This window comes from Helianthus annuus, chromosome 9 (genome assembly GCF_002127325.2).
Source record: "Helianthus annuus cultivar XRQ/B chromosome 9, HanXRQr2.0-SUNRISE, whole genome shotgun sequence".
Lineage (NCBI taxonomy): Eukaryota > Viridiplantae > Streptophyta > Magnoliopsida > Asterales > Asteraceae > Helianthus > Helianthus annuus.
Genome location: NC_035441.2, coordinates 139,659,320 through 139,677,602, shown reverse-complemented (window position 1 = coordinate 139,677,602; position 18,283 = coordinate 139,659,320). Strand labels below are relative to the sequence as shown.

The 18,283-nt window shown below is 37.8% G+C and overlaps 3 protein-coding genes across 3 annotated transcripts; all 3 read left to right on the top strand.

Annotated features, from left to right (window-relative positions):
• The first annotated feature begins 7,718 nt into the window (after window positions 1–7,718).
• On the top strand, window positions 7,719–10,355 carry LOC110889808 (LEAF RUST 10 DISEASE-RESISTANCE LOCUS RECEPTOR-LIKE PROTEIN KINASE-like 1.4). The gene is made up of 4 exons (XM_022137373.2): window positions 7,719–8,548; window positions 8,642–8,677; window positions 8,779–9,123; window positions 9,215–10,355. Exons 1-4 carry the CDS (start codon window positions 7,774–7,776, stop codon window positions 10,153–10,155), a joined length of 2,097 nt encoding a protein of 698 aa, XP_021993065.1. The 5' UTR covers window positions 7,719–7,773; the 3' UTR covers window positions 10,156–10,355.
• A 734-nt stretch (window positions 10,356–11,089) lies between these two features.
• Window positions 11,090–13,603, top strand: LOC118482133 (LEAF RUST 10 DISEASE-RESISTANCE LOCUS RECEPTOR-LIKE PROTEIN KINASE-like 1.3). The gene is made up of 2 exons (XM_035977638.1): window positions 11,090–11,947; window positions 13,390–13,603. Exons 1-2 carry the CDS (start codon window positions 11,176–11,178, stop codon window positions 13,419–13,421), a joined length of 804 nt encoding a protein of 267 aa, XP_035833531.1. The 5' UTR covers window positions 11,090–11,175; the 3' UTR covers window positions 13,422–13,603.
• A 530-nt stretch (window positions 13,604–14,133) lies between these two features.
• Window positions 14,134–17,137, top strand: LOC110889805. The gene is made up of 3 exons (XM_035977637.1): window positions 14,134–14,964; window positions 15,201–16,601; window positions 16,835–17,137. The coding sequence occupies exons 1-3, from the start codon at window positions 14,214–14,216 to the stop codon at window positions 16,870–16,872; spliced, it is 2,190 nt and encodes a 729-aa protein (XP_035833530.1). The 5' UTR covers window positions 14,134–14,213; the 3' UTR covers window positions 16,873–17,137.
• Window positions 17,138–18,283: the final 1,146 nt, after the last annotated feature.

The window sequence follows — 18,283 nt, the reverse complement described above, 5'->3', positions numbered from 1 at the left end:
CGCCGCTTTCAGTTTTGAATACCAATTTTCTGCAAAAGGAGACAATATGATTAATAACGTGTTCAGTTATTCGTCTGACAATCATATTAGTACACCTGTGTAACAAACCACATACACATGAGTACACATGTGTAATCTTGCAAAACAACTACCGAGTACACATGATATTTTAACCAAACCCCAACGCTAACATTTGTGTAAATTATATACAATGTTGAATCTTCTGAAAGTCATAGAAATGCACCAGGTGTACACATATCACTTCTCAATTCATCTTATATTATACCCTACCAATGTGTACACATTCTCCTCACATTCACATTCATATAAATACACAATTTCTGGCAACCAGTACACATGTGAACTATGAAATCTTACTACTATATAACTCAACAAACAGACAAGCCTAAAATCACTTAAAAACATGGCACAAACCCCTATTTATGATTAACAAAACTTTGTACCCATCAAAATAAACAAATAAAACAGATATCACAATATAACCACTATGTACACCGGTGTACATCACGAAGTAAACAACATACACATGTGTACTTATCGTTTATACATATCGTTGAACTCACCGGACCCTGAACAAACCAACATAGCTACAATCTTTTAGAAAACAGAAAAGCATCAAAATGGTCAAAGACCTATTTCGAATGAACATATTCAAAGTTTCAAGCCCTAATTCCAATTAACATAATGAACGTAATCTTACTCAGAATCAATAACTCCTACTAACGATAATACCAATGTACATCATATATGTAACTACACAAGTGTTATAACAAAACATTCATGCCCTAATTCCGATTAGTGTTCTTAGTTGATTAATAAAAGGATCTGAACATGCAACTACTTTTTGAAGCAATTAAAGATAAGGAATTTCAATGTGTACCTTTGATTGTTGAAGAAGAACCTTTTTTCCCGTCGATTAATAAAACTCCGGCGCCGATTACCTTTTCCTTTGTCGTCGCCGTAGAATATTAAAAGAGAGGGAGAGAGATACGATGTTGATTATATTGTCTCTCGTAGATTTAGAAAACATAGAGATACAGGATGTTTTATTATAATAGGGGATTAAATGATATTATACCCATAACTAAATACTAGAAAATCACGGGATTTTATATTCAATTAGGCAAATATCTTGCAACTGTATATTAAATGAGCAAATAATCTAATTACAAAATTACCCTTTTGCTTTTACTAAAATAATAAAAAGTAACCTATTAATTACAATTATGCCACTAACTAAGATTATCAAGATCATATTAATCAACGGTCTAGATAAGTTCACGCAGTTCACGTCTGGGATGTTGTTCACGCTGGAACCTCACCCTATATATATACATACATATATATATATACATATATATATATATATAATGTAAGTATCTATAGAAAACCCACTTTAATTTAGAAAACTCGGGAAACTCAAAGCTCCCGATGTTTTTTTCTTTTGAAAAAATTTACACATGTTATATACATGTTTTTAAGGGTTTTGGGCAAAAAAAATCAAAAAAGCGCCGAGTAGTTATTTTTTAAAAAAATAAACAAGTTTTGGTGTAACACATGTTACAAATATGTCAGATGAATGTAACATGTGTTACACCAAAACTTGTTTATTTTTTTAAAAAATATCTACTTGGCGCTTTTTTGATTTTTTTTTGCCCAAAACCCTTAAAAACATGCATATAACATGTGTAATTTTTTTCAAAACAAAAAAACATCGGGAGCTTTGAGTTTCCCGGGTTTTCTAAATTAAAGTGGGTTTTCTGTACATCCTTCTCCTATATATATATATATATATATATATATATATATATATATATATATGCAGAACACTAAATATTGCGAGAACACGCAGAACAAAATGAGTCACTCATTTCTTCAATCCTAAAAGCCTAAAAAGTAAATGAAAATATTAAAAATGTAAGATTTATTGTTTCTCATACTAGAATTCAAAACAAAATATGAAAATTTTTGTGTTTTTATATAACCTAGGGCTACACATATGTAGGTTATGTTTAGATTAAATTAGCTACATGTATGTAGGCTATGTGTAGGTGAAAATATATGGGGTTTTTTATGTATATATCACACATATGAATGTAAGAAACATAAAATTCAAAAAATATGAACCTTAAATCACAAAATTTAGTGATTTAGAGTTGTTCTCGCAAATATATGGTAGGGATCCTAAGAGAAGTCCACCCTATTTGAGAAACTTAAGAAACATTCTGGACCACACATTTCCTTACGTTTTTCGTAATATAGACATATGTATAGTTTAACACTGACTACATACATACATACATACATACATACATACATACATACATACATACATACATACATACATACATACATACATACATACATACATACATACATACATACATACATACATACATACATACATACATACATACATACATACATACATACATACATACATACATACATACATACATACATACATACATACATACATACATACATACATACATACATACATACATACATACATACATACATACATACATACATACATACATACATACATACATACATACATACATACATACATACATACATACATACATACATACATACATACATACATACATACATACATACATACATACATACATACATACATACATACATACATACATACATACATACATACATACATACATACATACATACATAGGGTCAGGATTTAGAGAAAACGGTGAAAAGTGTGAGAACGCTTATGGGTCGTCTGATCAAAACAATCCATGGACTAGATTGCGCAGTGGCGTTTCGTAAATAACATCAATTTTATTATGTGGGACGCGCTTCATTAAGGGTAAAATGGTCTTTTACCGCTCATATTCAAAACGCCATCAAATGATAACACGCCATTCAAAAAAATAAAACACCATTAAAAACAAAACGCCAAAAATTAGCGATAAAACGCGTTGGATATTACAGAAAGATGAAACAACACAGTAACTGAATTTCAGTTATTAACATTTATTAGAAGAAATTCTCTCCTAAATTACGCGCCAAAAACATCATTATATAAACGAGGTAAAACATAACTTCCATAATCACTTAAATCTATCCATTTCTGCAAAAACATCTTTAACCAAAAACGTCAACTAAACCAAAACGCCAAAAATGGAAACAATCGTTTCGTGGAGATACACTCTGGCAATCAGGCGATTCGTCCTCCGTTTTGACAACAGAAGGAGGGTGTATGTTAAGACGGTCAGGGCAATTTTGAAGATGGAAGAAGAGGTAGAGAGGGGTATTTTATCCCTTGGCATCGCTCTAGACAACCAATGCCATGAAACACATATGCTTATGAAAGCATTAACCAGGAAATTTGGACCAATCAAAGCAAATGTGAAGCCGGACCCTGTCATGACATCATGGCGTTTTGATGATGAAACAGACATGGTGACCGTTATATACGACAGCGGAGAGCAGGAAGTCTACTGGCTTGAAAACATCATGACAAAGCAGGGTCTTGGTTTCATGGAAGAATTGCATAACGCCACTTGTACGAACACAAAAATGGACTCAAAATTGGAGTTAATGCAAGACATGTTCAAGTGGAGGCTTCAGAATCTTTAGGAACAAGAAGCCGATGAAGGTGAAGGTGATGACATGCATGAAGATCCAGATGAAGACTCCGAGGAAGAAGATGATGCTAGTGATGGATACTTTTCGGATAAAGTACCTTCTGACGAAGGGTTTTAAGTTTTTTTCCTCTTTTTTTCTTCTGTGTAATCTTCTTTTTTTAAGATAATTAAATGATATATTTCTCTCTTTATTAGCAAAACGCCAAAAAATACTAAAAAAAGATATTCCTTACAAAACGCCAAAACAAACAAAAATATTTTTCCTGCTTAATATTTTATTTTCTCCGTTATTGTATTTTGTCATCTTGGTCTGCATAACGCCATTTAAAAAAACGCCAAACTTAGAAGATGGGACGTCTATCACCTATAAAACTGATAAAAGCTGATCAAAACAGTAAATACAAAAACAGTAACTGAATAGACGGTTACTTTATTACTATAATTTATTACAATAAAAAAGTCCCGCCTAAACTACGCGCCAAAAAACTCCTATAAGAGAGGGATCTATACACAATTGATCACACCCAGAAAAATAAACGCCATATCCTCTAGAAACACTCACTTTAAAACGCCAAATAATGTTAGTTAAAATAACCACAGACGGCAAAGCTTTCACTGAATGGATTCTTCTTCTGAGGGGGTTATCTCAATAATATTTTGCTGAATGAGATGGACAAATATTCAAGAAAAAGAGACTGACGACAGTGATATGCGATCATGTGAGCTTTGTTCTTGATGAATATAGGCATGGAATAAAGGGATCAACACAAGTGAAAAATGCTATTTTGGACTCCATTATTACAAATAGCATAAGCAAGAGCTGATCTTTAATGAGATGCCACCAAACAAGAATATCACACCAAAAAACAGGATGCCAGTAAGCAGCTTCGTCAAAAAAAGACGGGGTTTATGTAGGAAAGTTGGCATCTAGCTAAGGTATTCAAAAGGTTCAAAACACCAAAACAAATTCAAGAAGAAGGAGCTGATGACAGTGAAGATTCGGAAGAGAAATTAGATTACCATTTTTAATTTTTTTTCTTTTTCATTTTACATTGTTTTGTTATCAAGTTATCTGTTGTTTTGTTATCTAATTCTCTACAAATAAAATAAATTATTATATAAAACGCCAAAAACTACAAACACCAAAACGCTAGTAGTGTGAAAACTGTGAGAACGGGTGCTGGCAAAGCAACTTGTTAAATGTATTAAACGCCAAAAAAATCACTAAACGCCAAAAAAAAAACATATGGTCTTATTGTTAACTTATGAAAATATTAATGAATCGTAGTGAATTATTATACAAAACACCAAAAAAATTGACTAGAAAACGCTATAACGCCAAAAGTTATTTATGTGACACAAAAACAATTAATTCAACGCCAAAAAGTTTAATAAATACAATTAACGCCAAAAAAATCTTAGACGCCAGAAAATATTATACTGCGTTGGGAAAATAAAAGAAGATTGAAAAGACAAAAATACCCCTCGGACCCTGATCATGTCCCACGCCACGTGTTGGGCCAGGATGCGTTCTCACCTGAAGAAACACTGAACTAATTTTGTGGTTAATCAGTTTGGTTTATGTTTCTACCATAAGGGTTAATCTTCTTATAGTTTTCTGAGCTCCTTAATGATCCGTTAATCTTGCAAAACAGAACACCGTTAGCTCGTTAAGAGGGGAATATGGGGGGTTTCCCTCTTAACCAGACTCCGACGTGAGAATAAGTATCTGCTTTGAGGAAATAAGTGTGTGGTAAGAGTGAGAGTGAAGAGAAGAGAACAGAATGTTTAACCTGTGAACTGAGGTCTCTATTTATAGCCGGAGAGGTGCAAGAGGAGGTGGGCTGATGGGCCTTGGGCCGTAAGGCGACAACTTAGAGGATATGCTCTTTGTCTCACTGGCGTTGATCGTTAGTAGCTTCTAGAAGTTCTCCGGTGCTGGCACACCATGAGTGGAGCCACGTGTCACTGTTGTCGGCCTTGTTGTCCCTCTGCCATCAGCAGGTAAATGGAGATCGTGGGGCAGGTGTCTCTGCCCTGTGATTGGTGGCACATTGGCGTCCTTGTGTACTCTCTGTCTCCTGCACGTCAGACGATCGTGGAGCACGATTGAGCACAGCATGAAGGACGCGGATTGGCTCTTTTTTTCTGCCACTTGTACCTTTCGTACCTTCTGAAGTGGCCTTGCGCCATAGCCCTGCGCTGCCGTTGCTGAACACGTAACTAGTCCGCGCAGGGTATGGGTGATTGGAGGCTCTTATTCAGAATGCTAAGTGTTGAAGTCGGTGTTCTTTCTTGTTTGGACGTCGCGCGAGGTTAGTCCTTGGTGAAGTAGTCCGCGCGAGTCTGAGATTGAACCGCTTGTTACATTAGGAGTATGGTCCCGCGCGCGACCTGTTTGAAGGATTGCGCGGCTTTTTGGGACCATACCCCTTCATCACCGTTCTCACACCTTTGAGCGTTTTCTCCTGATCTCGTTTCTCTATATATATTATATATATATAGTCAAATCATGAATTATACACATATGTATATAATCAATTTTAAACTATACATATACGTGTATATTACGAAAAACTTAAGGAAAATGTGTAATTTAAATACTTCTCAAGTTTCTCAATTATCTTAGTGTTTCTCACGCGATCCTAACCGTATATATATAATACATTTTTACTGAAAAAAAGTTGAAACACAATGGGTCCATATGAACCCCTATGTCAATGCGTTCATCCAAATTGTACCGAGGTCCACCTTTCTAGCTATCACCTTCAATTTATATACATAACCAAATATTTTATTCTATTTGCATGTAACATATTTTATATAGACTATTGTTGATAAAAAAAAAAAAAAAAAAACCCATGGATCGAGTGCCAGGACTTGAGCAACAACGTGAAGAATGATAATTTTACGTACATAGTTATCCAATCACGAATAAGTATCTAACATGTAGATGTGGATGTCAACCAAGCAGGGGCGAAGGTTACTTGGTGTCCGGGGGTGCACCCGCTCCCTCAATGTTTCGGGTAGAAATGTATAAGTTCTGATTTTTGGTCCGAAAATTTTAAAATTATACAGGATCACCCTCCGATTATTTTTCCTAAATTGTATATCTAAATATTTATAGAATATATAAATTAAAGTAAAGTTTGTTACCCCTTTGTATATTCTAAATATCTATACAATATATAAATTACAGTAAAGTTTGTTACCATTTTGTATATAAATGATGGGTAGTTTGGTAAATATATTATAACTCTTATTTGTTTAACTCTAGATTACCCACCACACAATAAACATAATCACAACTTAATACCTTATCAATCATCTTCTTCCCGTACTCCCATAGCTTTCTGCGGCCCATTCTTTTATTATTGTTGTAAGTTGTTGATTACATAGCTTGGTGATTTACATAGAAAAAGAAATTGTTGATAAGTTTGATTCGGAAGACATAATTGATTAATTCAAAAATCTTAAAGGTCGCCCGGCTGAGTTGTAATTCTTCATCAAGGTTCCATATTAGTCTTTTGTTTGTTATACAATATTTAGTTTTTTTATGTGTAAGAACGGGTACTTTGAATGAATGAAATTTTTTAATTTTATTTAAAACTATTATTATTTGACTCAACTTGAATCGAATAGTCGATCCGACACGAAACATAACGATAGGAATTTTTTTTTAGGTTCTATCACTTTACGTCTTCTTAAAACTTTTGATCAAACTTTACCACTGCAACCAAGTAATGCCCTCTTATGAGAATTGAAGGAGAAATATTTAAATCTCATGGTTAAAATATAAAAAGCACTAAAGCATTTGTGTATGAATGGAAAACAATGTTAGATAAACATAGACCCAAGTTGGATATGTCCTCCATTTCTATGAATCTTTAAATAACCTCATGGTCTTATTTCCTTATTCATTTTTCATGCTCCTTAAAAATCTCATCTTCTTTACAATATTAAAATAATAAAACACGTGGAATACTTTAATATAAATAAATAAATAATAAAAACAAAAAGTTATTGTAGAATAATAGAATAGAAACTACTTATCTTTCGGAATTTTTCAAAAGTGCCATGCCAACTTCCCCTGAATAAAACGACACTTCACTGCCACCATCATCACCCCAAAATGCCTCCTCCGGCGATCTTCTCCGGCACCGTCCTCCTCCCCCTCCTCCTCTTCCAATTCTTCAACCTAACGACGTCGTTTACCGAGCCTAACTTCTCCCCATTTTCCGGCTGCGATGGTACTTTCTCATGTGGCAATATCCACAACCTGAGCTACCCTTTCACCGGCGGTAACCAGCCGGACCACTGTGGCCCACCGGAGTTCCACCTCAGCTGTGTTAATAACAGTTACCCAGAGTTAACAGTTAATTCAGTTGTATACAGGGTTCTTGAAGTCAACTTGACCGGAACCAGCCTGGTTCTAGCCAGATCAGACTTATGGAACAATACATGTCCTACTAAGTTTCTGAATTCTTCTCTTGATCCAAACATTTTTGATTCGGATAATGGTCAGAATGTTGATCTTACAATATTCTATGGGTGTAGCTCATCACCCGTGTTGGTTCAACAGCAGAATCGGTTTTATTGTGATGTGGGTGGTGTGGATCTTACGGATTCGTTTTTTATAATCGGGGAGGTCCCGATTGATCCGATACGGAAGATGATACATTGTAGGAATGGTGTGACGGTTCCTTTGTTGAAAAGTGTTGGTGCTGAGCTTAACCGGAGCTTGTTAACTCTTGCGGAAGCCCTTACGAGGGGTTTTGAGGTGGTTTATAGTGATCCGTATGGCGATCGGTGTGATGAGTGTGGAAGATTGGATGGGGAGTGTGGGTTTGATGTTGGTACTAGGCAGTTCGCTTGTATTTGTGATAGTAGGATATGTAGCACCCCAGGTTTTCTTCGACGCTTTGCTTTCGTGTAGTTTCGTTCATTTATTTTAGTTATGATGTTAATGGTTTGTTCTAATTATGCTTGTTTGTTTGTAGGGAATTCGAAGAAAGGGTCTCTGATTTTAACTATAAGTATGATTTTATCCGTCTCTAAATAGGCTGCACTTTCTTGCTTGATGTCTCGATTCGTTGTTTTATGAAACTAAATTTTACTTTTGTATCTTGAATAATAGTTGTTCCGACCGTTGGAGTAATTCTTGTTGGTGCTGCGATCGGATGGGGATTTTTGGTTTGCAGACGAAGGAGGAGAAGGCGCTCAACAAAAGAAGTGTCTACCACCCAAACCGAGAGTAAATCTATTCTAACTAGTGGTCCGAGTAGTAGATTCTATAGTGATGCTCAATCGGATTTCAATTCCAGCATACCTTCATATCGTTCATCTAAAATAAGTAAAGAGTTTGGAAAATGTTCTTATTTTGGGGCTCAAGTTTTCACCTATGAAGAACTAGAAGTAGCTACCGATAACTTTAGTGATTCAAGAGAACTTGGTGATGGCGGTTGTGGAACTGTGTACCATGGTATCCCCCTCTCTATTAACCTTTTTGTTTTCTAAATCTTGATATTTAGCGTGTATGCGGCTTTGATTAACATGGTTAACTTTTTTCTTAGGCAAGCTTCTTGATGGTCGCGAAGTTGCTGTGAAGCGTTTATATGAACACAATTACAAACGGGTGGAGCAGTTCATGAACGAGGTTGCGATCCTGACCAGATTAGACCATGAAAACCTTGTGAAATTGTACGGTTGCACCTCAAAACGAAGCAAAGAATTACTCCTAGTTTATGAGTACATTTCCAATGGTACGGTTGCTGATCATCTTCATGGAAAGCTGGCTAAATCAAACTCGGGCTTGCTTACATGGTCTGTGCGTCTAAACATAGCTATAGAAACAGCCAAAGCGCTAGCCTATCTTCACGAGTCAGACATCATTCACCGAGACGTGAAAACCCACAACATTCTGTTAGATAAAAGATTTCGGGTCAAAGTTGCTGACTTTGGGCTGTCAAGATTGTTTCCAAACAACGCCACACATGTATCCACCGCCCCACAAGGAACACCTGGCTATGTTGATCCTCAATATTACCTATGTTATCAATTGACAGACAAGAGTGATGTTTTCAGCTTTGGAGTTGTTTTAATCGAACTCATTTCTTCATTACAAGCGGTTGACATCAGTAGAGATAGGCTCGATATAAACCTGGCTGCAATGGCCATCAACAAGATCCAAAGCCATAGGCTGGATCAGTTGGTTGATAAGAATATTGGGTTTGAGACAAATGGCTTGGTTAGGAGGATGATCACCTTGGTGGCTGAGCTGGCGTTCCGGTGTCTACAACAGGAGTCGGTTATGAGGCCGACAATGAAAGAAGTGGTGGAAATTTTAATGGGGATTCAGAATGATGAGTTGAATGCTCAGAAACCCGAGGTGCTTGACATAGGGGTGGATGATGGTGCATTGTTTAAGGATCAGAATACGGAACCACCGTCGCCTGATTATGGGGTCACAAACAAATTGTACGGCAGTTGTATGCCAAATTCATCCGATGGTTGATCGATTTCTTGCTTCTAAATCTCCTTTTATGATAGATATTTACAGAGAATGTAAATAACAAAGTTTTAGAGCTACCAAAATCATAATCATATATTTTCCGGATGTAACACTAGTTTGAAGTTCAGTATTGATTTTGAAGCATATGTGTGTGTTTTTGTTCCTAAACTAATTAAGTTGTAACACTCTTTATTTTTTGTTTGTCTTAAGAAATTGCAAAGTTCTATCTTTAAAGTAGATCATTTCATATAACCTGTTTACTTCTAAGTTCTAGAGCACCTTGGATGGTGAGCAGCTTCTTGAAAGCAAATTTAGCCTCCGCAATACGCCATTTAAAATGCCGGCATGTCCTAGTGGTTAACACAAAAAGCCTGTAAACGCGTGCACTTGATATGATACACAAAAAATGTGTATGCATATTCAGATACGACAAGAGTATCCATATACTTACTATTTCGATATGATACACGAAAAATGGAATTGATGGGGATTTTATTGAACACATAAAACAATATGGCGGTTTAAAAAAAAATAAAAAAAAAAGCAAAACAATATAAATCATGAACACCATGGTTAAAAAAATGTATAAAATAACCAATCCAACAAGATTGGCCCAACCCAACCAGGGGCAGTGCTGTTGTTTATGCGGTATGGGCCCATCGTACACCAGGGCTATTGAATGTATCGCGTTCATCGTTTGGCAGGTTGAACTCAACAAGAACCCACATATTGAACATGAACCCAATAATCTTGTCCCTAAACTTGAACCCACAAATTTTATGTCATTTACTTGTTGATGAAGAAATTTTAACTCATAAAGTCAGCCAATGCAGTAGTTGAAAAGTCTACAACAATTCCAAGACATAGTACTAAAATGTCAACTTAGTGCTACCTCAATCTAATAATAAAACACCACACCCCCAATTAAATAACCAAACATCTCCTTTTCACACATGGTAGCAGTTGTTAAAAGATTCCCCTAAACAACCTCCCATTCAACACTCATCCAAGTCTTCTACCACCATGAATTTCCATCACTTGATTCCCAAATTACTAATCTTGATCATAACTCAAATACGATGGACCAACTCCGAAGGCTTCTACGACACCTGCAGCCGTTCCTTCAGTTGTGGAACCATCTCCGGCATCCAATACCCTTTTCGGCGCCATCAGGACCCTCCAGAATGCGGGTACCCTGGCTTTGAACTAAACTGTGACCAAAATAATCTACCCACCATCAATATCACTAACATTACATACCGGGTTCTAGGCATCGATCCAGCCACCCAGATTCTAAAACTAGTTAGAGGAGATATGATCAACTCATGTCCACAAGATCTAGTGAACACCACGATCAATCACCAGCTCTTTGACTACACCCCAAGCTATATGAATATTAGTTTTCTAATCGGATGCCCGATCCCTTTCGATGTTGAGGGGATGATCAGCTCATTTTTTTGCACTAATATTGGAATTAATCCAGTTATTTTAGTTCCAGGGGCAACGGGCCCGGGTGTGTGTAAAACTAGTGTTGTGATCCCATCCCCGGTTGGGTTTACAGGGTTGGTTGAGGTTCTTCAGGACGGGTTTGAGGTCAAGTGGAAGGTTGATCCGGGGCCTTGTGCGGACTGTATCCGGTCAGGTGGTCTGTGTGTGTCTGATATTAGTAGACTTGCAACTACATGTGCCTGCCCTGAACCACCTCTTTTGGCTGACACTTGCTCCAATTCCAAAGTTAACAAAACTGATGTTGGTTTATCTCCACCATCGTCAACGTCGTCACCAACGTCAACAGGTACACAACTCTCTTCCTAATTCGACATGTTTTTAGCAGTAGATATATTGTGTTCATGTGTTTGGTGTCGTTCCTTAATCTGTGACTTGTTTATATGGGCACTATAAACACCTGAAGTGGCAGTTACATTATAGATCCTGACTTAAACTAAAAGACTAGACTTGAATCATATAAACTATCCAGTATCCACATGTTATCCTTAGGAATAAAAACCGTATAGGAATTAATGTTACAAACAATCTCCGTACGAGTCTGTTTTTTATTTGGTTGCAAAATGGGTTATTTTTTAAACCCTTGCACATATAAGGATTTTTTTTCTCTTGATTTTACATCTCGGTAGTTTTCTTCAGCACCACTGGTCAATCCGAACACCATACATTTGACTAAACGTGTCAAATTTCTTGAACACCAACAATGACATGATTAATAAGCGGGTTACACGACACATGTTTAACACAATTAAATATAATAGTTCAATAACACGAAAGACATAACACATTTAACATGATTATTGACATGGTTCGCTAAACACGGTTAAGAAATAACATATGCAATTAACAGTGGCGGATCTAGGATTCACTCCAAGCCGTAACGTTTTATAAATAAGCCGTAACGAAATCGAAAAAACATCAAATTTTTCCAAAATTTACACTAAAAACGTCAAATTTTTCCGAGCCAAGCCGTAGCGGAGGTTACCCCCCGGTAACCTCTAGGTCCGCCCCTGGCAATTAACATGATAAAATAAAGGTTACCAAAAATTATAATCCATAATTAATTATCTATAAAATTATAAAACTATGTCCTTTTAATAAACGGGGCACAAATGTGTCGTATCGATCTACGTATTTAACATAACAAGTTAAATGTTGTATGTGTGTCGTAAACAGATTAAGTGGGTTGAACCATGTTACACACATTTTTACCCATTTATGACATGAACCCATCGTTTACCCTGCACAAGCCCATTTAAATTTGTGTCGAGTCATGTAATGCAACAGTCGTGGGGATAGTTATGCTTATGTTGGTTGAGTAGTTATTATTTGATACTTCTTTGCTTCTTTTTATTTTAGTTGTTCGCATCCTGTTATTTGATACTTGTGGTGACCGGTTTGTTAGAAAGCATTAATCATCTAAAAAGTAAAAAGATGACTTACTGGTTTAATATGATTATCCGATCCAAATTACCATTCCTTGTACGTATATCGGTCCTACAAATGTCATGTCAGGACCCAACCATGTTATCCTTTATCCCACATCTTTGGTGTTCAAATATGTTAAACTAAAATGAAAAATTTGCTTAAACTTTTTTTTAAATCTCATTGAGTTGAACGAGGCCATAAGTACCCACTAGTTAGCCTAGATTGAGGATGTCCTCTTTTCTTAGTATGGCATTTGTATAAGAGCATGTGTTATAGGCTCACGCCCTTATTCATGTCCGCTAGGGGGCATCAAGCATTGTCCGGTAGCAGCGTAAGTGAGTTCACAAGGGCGCAAGCGTGAGGAAATTCATGGGTGTGGGGCGGTGGTGAAATTTTGTGGGGCCAAACTACACACTTCAACCGACCACGTAATCCTTATTTTCTTTTATCTTTTATTTCTATTACAATTGGTTCAGTAAAACCATTACATAATGTATGGGTAAACGTAAGTGAGAGCCCTCCTGCCTACATGATACTGATATGAAAATCACTTTTTAATAAAAGCACAAGACATGGTCTAAAGCCTAAAATTCATACGCACCATATTATCACTGAGTTTTATAATTTTAGTGGGCATTAACATATATATTATAAGAATATAAATATATAATTATATTCCCTTCTTGATGACCATTAACATATAAATATAATTGCATAATCAAAGTGGCCAATTCTTTGATCTCTTTATATTGTAGTAAGAGTAAGAAAACACAATGGAGGGAATATTCCCTTCTTGATGACCATTTTGCTCTCTTTTGTTGCATATATAAGTCGCTAACCATGGAAGGTTTTTAATAATATCATATTTACTGGTCAACAAGTATATATCCTAATGGTCGCCGAATCCTCAAATTCTTAAGTTTGGCATTGTTTTATTTGTTGTCTTTACCTAGTAACTTGTTTGTTTTTGGCATAATACAGCACAAACAATCATGTCCAAAACATGTTTCGGCATACATAAAAAACTTTACATGCTCAAGAAGTGCTTTGTTTTGTCTAAAAGATAAATATGATATAAGATATATAGGATTTGGGATTTCTATTATCTTCAAGTTCATCGTCTCAATATGTACAATTCTTCTTGTTCATGCTTCATTCTTTTCGTTCTTTTGGTCCAAGTAACAATCCCAACTTGTTTATGCTCCGATGATTTACGTTACACAAGCTGTGACAATGAATTCGCGTGTGGGAGCCTTACACTCATCAAATACCCGTTTTGGGGCGTGAACCGTTCAGATTACTGCGGGAAGCAAGCTTACAAGCTAGATTGTGTCAACAATATCCCCGTGATTGAAATCAACTCACTAAACTATAGAGTCAATGAATTCAATTACTACTCACATACCATCACGGTCGCAAGAATGGATTATTGGGGTGAAATATGTCCATCAAGACTAGTAAACACAACTATTGATTTCGAGGTTTTTAACTACACATCTGCCACTCGAAACTTGACTCTAGGTTACGGATGCCCTCTTAACCCACATCCACCTGAAGTCACGGTTTTGGAGTACTCGTGTACCATAAACAATACAAAGACCAACTTGATCTATGATCCGAGTATGTCATGTAACCGATCCATTGTTGTTCCTGCTTTTAGAAACGTTGCAAGCGATCTTGACCAGAACCGGACAAACCTTGTTGATGCCCTAAGAAAAGGGTTTGCCTTGAAGTGGTACGTCACGAACGAAGAGAGTGAGCAATGTAAAAGCTGCATTATATCAGGCGGCTCGTGTGGAGTTAATCCTAATAACGATAGTTTCGTTTGCTATTGCTACAATGGCCCATCGCTAGGTGTTGTTTGTGATAAACGACGAGGTATTCTTTTCTTTCCGTGTCGACTACCATTCAAGCATGTACTAAAAGACGTTTTTAAAGTGACAGACTCTGAAGTTAAACAACTAAATAAACACATGAATTACGTTGTTAAAACGCCTTTATTAATATCTTATGGGTTCTGTTCAAACAAAAAATTATTAAAGGAAACACTATCATTATTATTATCTTTATATTATTTACATTGATTTGATTGTTTTCGATATGCACAATCATAGGAGTCAATTGTGGACCCTTGGTGCTATTTATATTCATTGTATTCGGTGGAGATACAGATCATCAAATAACAAAAAGCATTCTCTATTCCATATTCTTTCATGGTTATCAGAGCCAAACTTCCCAAACCCTAATTTTTTTTTTTGTTCTGTCGGCATTCAACATGCCTGGAACAGACACTTCCTCAGTCACAAACAACCAACCTTCAACAGACAAACAAACCTTACACCCAGCCTATACCGTCACCAACATCAACAACAAAATACGCACTCTTGATGGCAAGAAAGTCACCTATTCCTCATGGGTGAAACTCTTCAAACTTCACGCACGTGCCTACAAAGTTCTCGATCACATTGATGGCACTGCCTCACCCGCAGAAACTGACCCAGCATTTTCCGTATGGTCCGAGATTGATGCACTCATTTTGCAGTGGATCTACAGCACAGTATCCAACGAACTACTTGCACGAGTCCTTGATACTGATAGCACGGCTAGAGCCACCTGGTTAAAAATCCAAGAAATTTTCGTCAACAACAAACATGCCAGAGCCATCACCCTTGAAACCAAGTTCACCAACACCACACTTAGTTCTTGCTCTTCCTTTGATGACTATTGTCAAACACTAAAGGACCTGGCCGAACAGTTAGCTGATGTTGATCAGCCGGTAAATGAAAGTCGTCTCGTCATTCAAATGGTCCGCGGACTCCCAGTCGAATATGACACAATTGCATCCATAATAAACGAAAAAAAACCCACATGGATAACTGCTAGAGGCATGATTGAAGACGAACTAGACAGACACAAGGCAAGATCAAACAACCATCGGGACACGGTTCTGGTGCATGCTAATGTTCCTGCCCAATCTGACCAGGTGCAGTCACCCTATCCTAACGGATATCGAGGTCGGAACTATGACCCAGCAAAGGCTGCCAGGGGACGTGGCCAATCATCCCGTGGGGGGCGACAAGGGGGAACGGCTAGGCCTCCTACTCCTACCTCCAGTCAGGTACCAACCTCCTGGAGAACCCAAACACCACAATTTCCTACGAGCTTCTCCCAACAACAGTCAGCCCAATACCAGCAGCCCAACTACAGCCCACAACCCAACTATAACCAAACCCCTCAATCCTTTAATCAACCCTCCTGGACTCCACCGCCTACACCATATCCGTCTCACCCATCCACCTATCCACATCAGGTCTCGGCCCAACACCCTCCACCACAGCAGGCCCACTTAGCCCAGCAGCCTAACTTGCAACCTCCTCCCGGCTTCGACCAGCAACCGGGGAACGCTCTTTGCCCCAGCGACATTGGAATGGCACTCTCCCACATGAGCTTAAACTATTATGATCCTCAGTGGAACATGGATACCGGGGCCTCATCTCACATTACATCTGATCCAGGTAACATACTAACCCCATCTTTATTACCTCAAAGTCCTATATTTGTTGGAAATGGTCAACGTTTACCCGTTATGGGTTCCGGTAATGGCTTATTCACCCTCCCCAACAAAACCTACAAACTTAACAACATTGTTCATTCACCAAGTGTTATTAAAAATTTGTTATCTGTACGTAAATTTACTATTGATAATCAAGTTTCCGTTGAGTTTGATCCTTTTGGTTTTTCTTTGAAGGACCTCAAGGATGGACAGCTCCTTTCCTGCCACAATAGCACCGGAGACCTATACCCATTCACCAAGCCAGAATTCGCCTTACATTCTTCCACTACTCACTCACCATGGCATGATCGCCTCGGACATCCCGGAGCGAAAGTGTTAAATCATCTTCAACGAACCTTTAGTATTTCTTGCAATAAAACTGTTAGCTCATCTATTTGTTCATCTTGTCAAATTTCAAACAGTAAACGTTTACCATTTATGGATTCTGTTTCTAGTACGTTTAAACCTTTTGATATTATTCATTGCGACTTATGGACATCTCCCATTATTAGCATTTCAGGTTATAAATATTATATGGTTTTGGTTGACAACTTTACAAACTATGTTTGGATCTACCCACTTAAATATAAATCCGATACATTCACCACATTTACAAAATTTCACAAACTTATCCAAACCCAGTTTCACTTACCTATTAAAACCTTTCAATGTGACCTCGGCGGAGAATTTGATAATAATAACTTTAAAACATTTGCTGATCAAAACGGTCTCATTTTTCGGTTCTCTTGCCCCCAAACCTCTCAGCAGAATGGTCGGTCAGAAAGGATGATTCGTCGTCTAAACGACGTTATCCGGGCTCTTTTAGTCCATGCTCATCTTCCGCCTACTTTTTGGGTCGAGGCTCTCCATACAGCAGCCTACCTACATAATATATTACCCACCACTCGCCTAAACTTTCAAACACCCGTATACGCTCTCTACTTCCGCCATCCTACATATGACCACATTCGAATCTTTGGGTGCGCATGCTATCCCAACATGTCTGCCACTCAACCAAACAAACTCCTACCCCGATCGGCCCGTTGTGTATTTTTGGGCTACCCATCCGACTTCCGCGGCTACAGATGCTATGACCCCATCACCGGACGGGTGCACCTCTCTCGCCATGTGATCTTTGATGAAAATACCTTTCCCTTCACTGAATTGACCTCCACCCCATCCTACAAATTCCTTGATGACCCTACTCCCATTACTCCTCATTTTTTTCCATCGGTTTCCCATACTACCACCCCTGAACCACCTCTTTCCACACCCCTACACACAAATTCTACCAACCCCAACCCACCAACCTCCGAACCCATTCCTCAAACCCAACCCGTGGCACCCACACCACCCTCACCGCCCTCACCACCACAACATGCCACTAACGACCATCCTATGCAAACCCGAGCCAAAGCTGGCATCTCAAAACCGAACCCTCGTTACAATCTCGCTGCCACTTCCAACATTTCACCCGTCCCACACTCTCATACCAAAGCCTTATCAGACCATAACTGGCTACGTGCCATGAACGATGAATTTAGTGCTTTGCAGGTTAATAATACTTGGGAATTAGTTCCGAGGCCAGTCAACAACCCCATCATTCGCTCCATGTGGTTATTTCGACACAAATTCAATGCCAAA

Bases quoted from the DNA above. Each gene is read 5' to 3' on its own strand.
- LOC110889808 (XM_022137373.2), top strand. From the start codon at position 7,774: ATGCCTCCTCCGGCGATCTTCTCCGGCACCGTCCTCCTCCCCCTCCTC. The intron at 8,549-8,641 runs GTTTTCTTCGAC...GTTTGTTTGTAG, and splicing joins TAGGATATGTAGCACCCCAG to GGAATTCGAAGAAAGGGTCT. The intron at 9,124-9,214 runs GTATCCCCCTCT...CTTTTTTCTTAG, and splicing joins TTGTGGAACTGTGTACCATG to GCAAGCTTCTTGATGGTCGC.
- LOC118482133 (XM_035977638.1), top strand. From the start codon at position 11,176: ATGAATTTCCATCACTTGATTCCCAAATTACTAATCTTGATCATAACT. The intron at 11,948-13,389 runs GTACACAACTCT...CATGTCCGCTAG, and splicing joins GTCGTCACCAACGTCAACAG to GGGGCATCAAGCATTGTCCG.
- LOC110889805 (XM_035977637.1), top strand. From the start codon at position 14,214: ATGTACAATTCTTCTTGTTCATGCTTCATTCTTTTCGTTCTTTTGGTC. The intron at 14,965-15,200 runs GTATTCTTTTCT...GCACAATCATAG, and splicing joins TGTTTGTGATAAACGACGAG to GAGTCAATTGTGGACCCTTG. The intron at 16,602-16,834 runs GTAACATACTAA...TTTTCTTTGAAG, and splicing joins TCACATTACATCTGATCCAG to GACCTCAAGGATGGACAGCT.